The 3,895-nt window shown below is 65.8% G+C and overlaps 1 protein-coding gene across 1 annotated transcript; it reads left to right on the forward strand.

The window, feature by feature from the left end:
- The first annotated feature begins 222 nt into the window (after positions 1 to 222).
- LOC121341596 (dnaJ homolog subfamily B member 1-like) lies at positions 223 to 2,700 on the forward strand. Its single transcript, XM_041415247.1, has 2 exons — positions 223 to 737; positions 2,427 to 2,700. The coding sequence occupies exons 1-2, from the start codon at positions 264 to 266 to the stop codon at positions 2,655 to 2,657; spliced, it is 705 nt and encodes a 234-aa protein (XP_041271181.1). The 5' UTR covers positions 223 to 263; the 3' UTR covers positions 2,658 to 2,700.
- Positions 2,701 to 3,895: the final 1,195 nt, after the last annotated feature.

A 3,895-nucleotide genomic window follows, 5' to 3' on the forward strand; every position in this document is an offset into this window, starting at 1 on the left:
TCCCCCCGTTCCATCCCCGCTCCCTCCCGTCCCCTCTCCCTCCCTCCTTCCCGATCCCCCTCCCGGGACCTCCCCCCTCCCATCCCCGTTCCCATCCCCGTTCCCATCCCCGTTCCCATCCCGTTCCCATCCCGTTCCCATCCCCGCTCCCTCCCCGCCCCCCCCCAAACCCGCCAGGGCTGAAAGGGGGAGCCCCCACCCCCGGGCCGGGGGGCTCCAACGGCCCCACCTTCACCTACACGTTCCGCGGCGACCCGCACGCCATGTTCGCCGAGTTCTTCGACGGGCGCAACCCCTTCGACACCTTCTTCGTGCAGCGCAACGGCGACGATGAGGACGGCGACGAGGCCTTCAACACCTTCCACGTGGGGGGCTTCGGCAGCGTCAGCTTCCCGCGGGGCCGGGGGGGCGACGGCCGCAAGCAGGACCCCCCGGTGCTGTACGACCTGCGCGTGTCGCTGGAGGAGATCTACAGCGGCTGCACCAAGAAGATGAAGATCTCCCACAAACGCCTGGGCCCCGACGGGAAGACGGTGAGGAACGAGGACAAGATCCTGACCATCGAGGTGAAGCGAGGCTGGAAGGAGGGCACCAAGATCACCTTCCCCAAGGAGGGCGACCAGACCCCCAACAACATCCCGGCCGACGTGGTGTTCGTGCTCAAGGACAAGCCGCACGACGTGTTCCGCCGCGACGGCTCCGACATCGTCTACCCGGCCAAGATCAGCCTGCGCCAGGTGGGCGGGGGCGGCGCGGTGCCTGGGGGGACACTGGGCTGGGTGGGACATCAAGGGGTGGGTGGGCTTGGTTGATCTTGGTGGGGACATCAAGGGCTGGGTGGGCTTGGGGGGGACATTGGGGTAGGTGGCAGTGGGGACATTGGGGCTGGGGTGGTCTTGGTGGGGACATTGGGGGTGGGTGGCAGTGGGGACCTTGAGGATGGGTTGGTCTTGGTGGGGACGTCAGGGGCTGGGTGGTCTCAGTGGGGATGTTGGAGGTGGGGTGAGCTTGGTGGGGACATCAAGACGGTGTTAGTGGGAACATTGGAGATGGGTGGTCTTGGTGGGGACGTCAGGGGATGGGTGGTCTTGGGGGGGTGTTGGAGATGGGGTGGGCTTGGGGACATCAGGGCTGGGGGGGCTTGGTGGGGATGTTGGACATGGGGTGGTCCTGGTGGGGACATCAAGGGGTGGGTGGCCTTGGTGGGGACATTTGGGTTGGTGGGCTTGATGGGGACACTGGAGATGGGGTCATCTTGGGGACATTAAGGGTTGTGTGGTCTTGCTGGGGACATCAGGGGTTGGGTGGGCTTGGTGTGGACATCAGGGGACGGCTGGGTGGGCTTGGTGGGGACATTGGAGATAGGTGGCAGTGGGGACATTGGAGATGGGGTGGGCTTGGGGGGATGTCAGATGGGGACATCAGACAGGGACACTGAGCTGGGTTGGTCTTGGTGGGGACATCAGGGGTGACGGGTGGCCATGGGGACATCGGGGGTGGCTTGGTGGCCATGGGGACATCAGGGCTGGTCTGGGTGGTGTTGGGGACACCAGGGTTGGGTTGGTGGCGCTGGGGGGACATCAACATCAGGACAGGGCTGCTCCTGGAGGGACACTGGGGCTGGTCTGGGGTGGTGGCGGTGGTGGCAGTGGTGGTGGCAGTGCTGACAGTGGTGGTGTTGGTGGTGGTGTTGGTGGCAGTGGTGACAGTGGTGTTGGTGGTGGCAGTGGTGGCAGTGGTGGCAGTGGTGGTGGCAGTGGTGGCAGTGGTGGCAGTGGTGTTGGTGGCAGTGATGGTGGTGGCAGTGGTGGCGGTGGTGGCAGTGGCCAGCCTCGGTGGGGACAGCGGGGCCCTTGGTCTGGATGGGGACATTGTGGGTGGGCTGGTCTTGGTGGAGACATCGGGGGGACGTCACAGGCGGGTCAGCTTGGGTGGGGGGACACAGTGGGGGGGTCACTCTGGGGGGTGGCAGGACACGATGGATGGCGGGGGGTCACTGTGGGTCACTCTGGGGTCACTTTGGGTCACTCTGGGGTCACTTTGGGTCACTGTGGGGTCACTCAGGGGTCACTGTGGGGTCACTTTGGGTCACTCTGGGGTCACTTTGGGTCACTGTGGGGTCACTCAGGGGTCACTGTGGGGTCACTTTGGGTCACTCTGGGGTCACTTTGGGTCACTCTGGGGTCACTCAGGGGTCACTCTGGGTGGTGGGGCCATGCTGGGGGTGCCCCTTGGCCCAGCACTGACCTGGCCACCCTGTCCCTGACCTGTCCCGTGTCCCCGTCACTGACCTGTCCATGTGTCCCCTGTCCCCATGTCCCCTGTCCCAATGTCCCCGTGTCCCTGACACACAGACCTGTCCCATGTCCCTTGTCCCTGACGTGTCCCCGTGTCCCCGTGTCCCTGACGTGTCCCCGTGTCCCCAGGCTCTGTGTGGCTGCACGGTGACCGTCCCCACGCTGGACGGCCGCTCCATCCCCATGGTGTTCCAGGACGTGCTCAAGCCGGGGGTCAAGCGCCGCGTGCCGGGGGAGGGGCTGCCCTTCCCCCGCTCCCCCGAGCAGCGCGGCGACCTCGTCATCGAGTTCGAGGTCAAGTTCCCCGACAGGATCCCCCCGGCCTCCAAACCCCTCCTGGAGCAGATCCTGCCCCCCTAGGGCCCCCCAAAACCCGCCCGGGGGCCGCGGACTCGGGGGAGACCCCCTGGAACACCCTCCTCGGGGGGGTTTTGGGGTGTCCCTGCCATCCGGGGGGTTTTGGGGTCACCCTGCCTGTCTCAGGGGGTTTTGGGGTGTCCCTGTGCCCGGTCTCAGAGCTCCGAGGGGTTTTGGGGTCACCCCGCTGTCCCGGGGGCTTTTGGGGTCACCCTGCCTGTCTCAGGGGGTTTTGGGGTGTTCCTGTCCCCGATCTCGGAGCTCCGAGGGGTTTTGGGGTCACCCTGCTCTCCTGGGGGATTTTGGGGTGTCCCTGTGCCCAGTCTCGGAGCTCTGAGAGGTTTTGGGGTCACCCCGCCGTCCCGGGGGATTTTGAGGTGTCCTTGACCCCTCCCATTTTGGGGGTCCCGGAGGGTTTTGGGGTGTCCCTGTCTCCGATCTCGGAGCTCCGAGGGGTTTTGGGGTCACCCACCTGTCCCGGGGGGTTTTGGGGTCACCCCGCTATCTCAGGGGGTTTTGGGGTGTCCTTGTCCCCAGTCTCGGAGCTCCGAGGGGTTTTGGGGTCACCCCGCTATCTCAGGGGGTTTGGGGTCACTCCCCTGTCCCGGGGGTTTTGGGGTCACCCACCTGTCCCGGGGGGTTTTGGGGTCACTCCCCTGTCCCGGGGGGTTTTGGGGTCACCCCGCTATCTCAGGGGGTTTGGGGTCACTCCCCTGTCCCGGAGGGTTTTGGGGTCACCTCCCTGTCCCGGGGGTTTTGGGGTCACTCCCCTGCCCCGGGGGTTTTGGGGTGTCCCCCCCCCAGCGCGGAGCTCGGGGTGATCTTTGTGCTGCGCTTTTGGGGGGTCCCGAGGGGGCTTTCAGGGTCTTGGGGTGTCCTTGTCCCCCCATTTTGGGGGTCTTGGGGGTCTCCAGGTTCCCCTCTCCCCCAAATTTGGGGTCTTGGGGTCTTCTGGTGTCCTTGTCCCCCCAATTTTGGGGGTCTTCAGGTGTCCTTGTCCCCCCAATTTTGGGGGTCTTCAGGTGTCCTTGTCCCCCCAATTTTGGGGGTCTTGGGGGTCCCCGGGCGTCCTCAACATCCCCCCCCATTTTGGGGGTCTTTGGGTGTCTCTGTCCCCCCCATTTTGGGGGTCCCCGGGTCCTTGCCCCCCCCCATTTTGGGGTCCCCACATCCCCTCCCCCCCTTTTTGGGGTTCCCCCCCCTTCATCCTTCATGGGGGGGGTCCCAAACCAGGGGGGTCC

Source organism: Onychostruthus taczanowskii, unplaced genomic scaffold (assembly GCF_017590055.1).
Source record: "Onychostruthus taczanowskii isolate IOZ18803 unplaced genomic scaffold, ASM1759005v1 scaffold490, whole genome shotgun sequence".
NCBI classification, from domain to species: Eukaryota; Metazoa; Chordata; class Aves; order Passeriformes; family Passeridae; genus Onychostruthus; species Onychostruthus taczanowskii.

Bases quoted from the DNA above. Each gene is read 5' to 3' on its own strand.
- LOC121341596 (XM_041415247.1), top strand. From the start codon at position 264: ATGTTCGCCGAGTTCTTCGACGGGCGCAACCCCTTCGACACCTTCTTC. The intron at 738-2,426 runs GTGGGCGGGGGC...CCGTGTCCCCAG, and splicing joins CCAAGATCAGCCTGCGCCAG to GCTCTGTGTGGCTGCACGGT.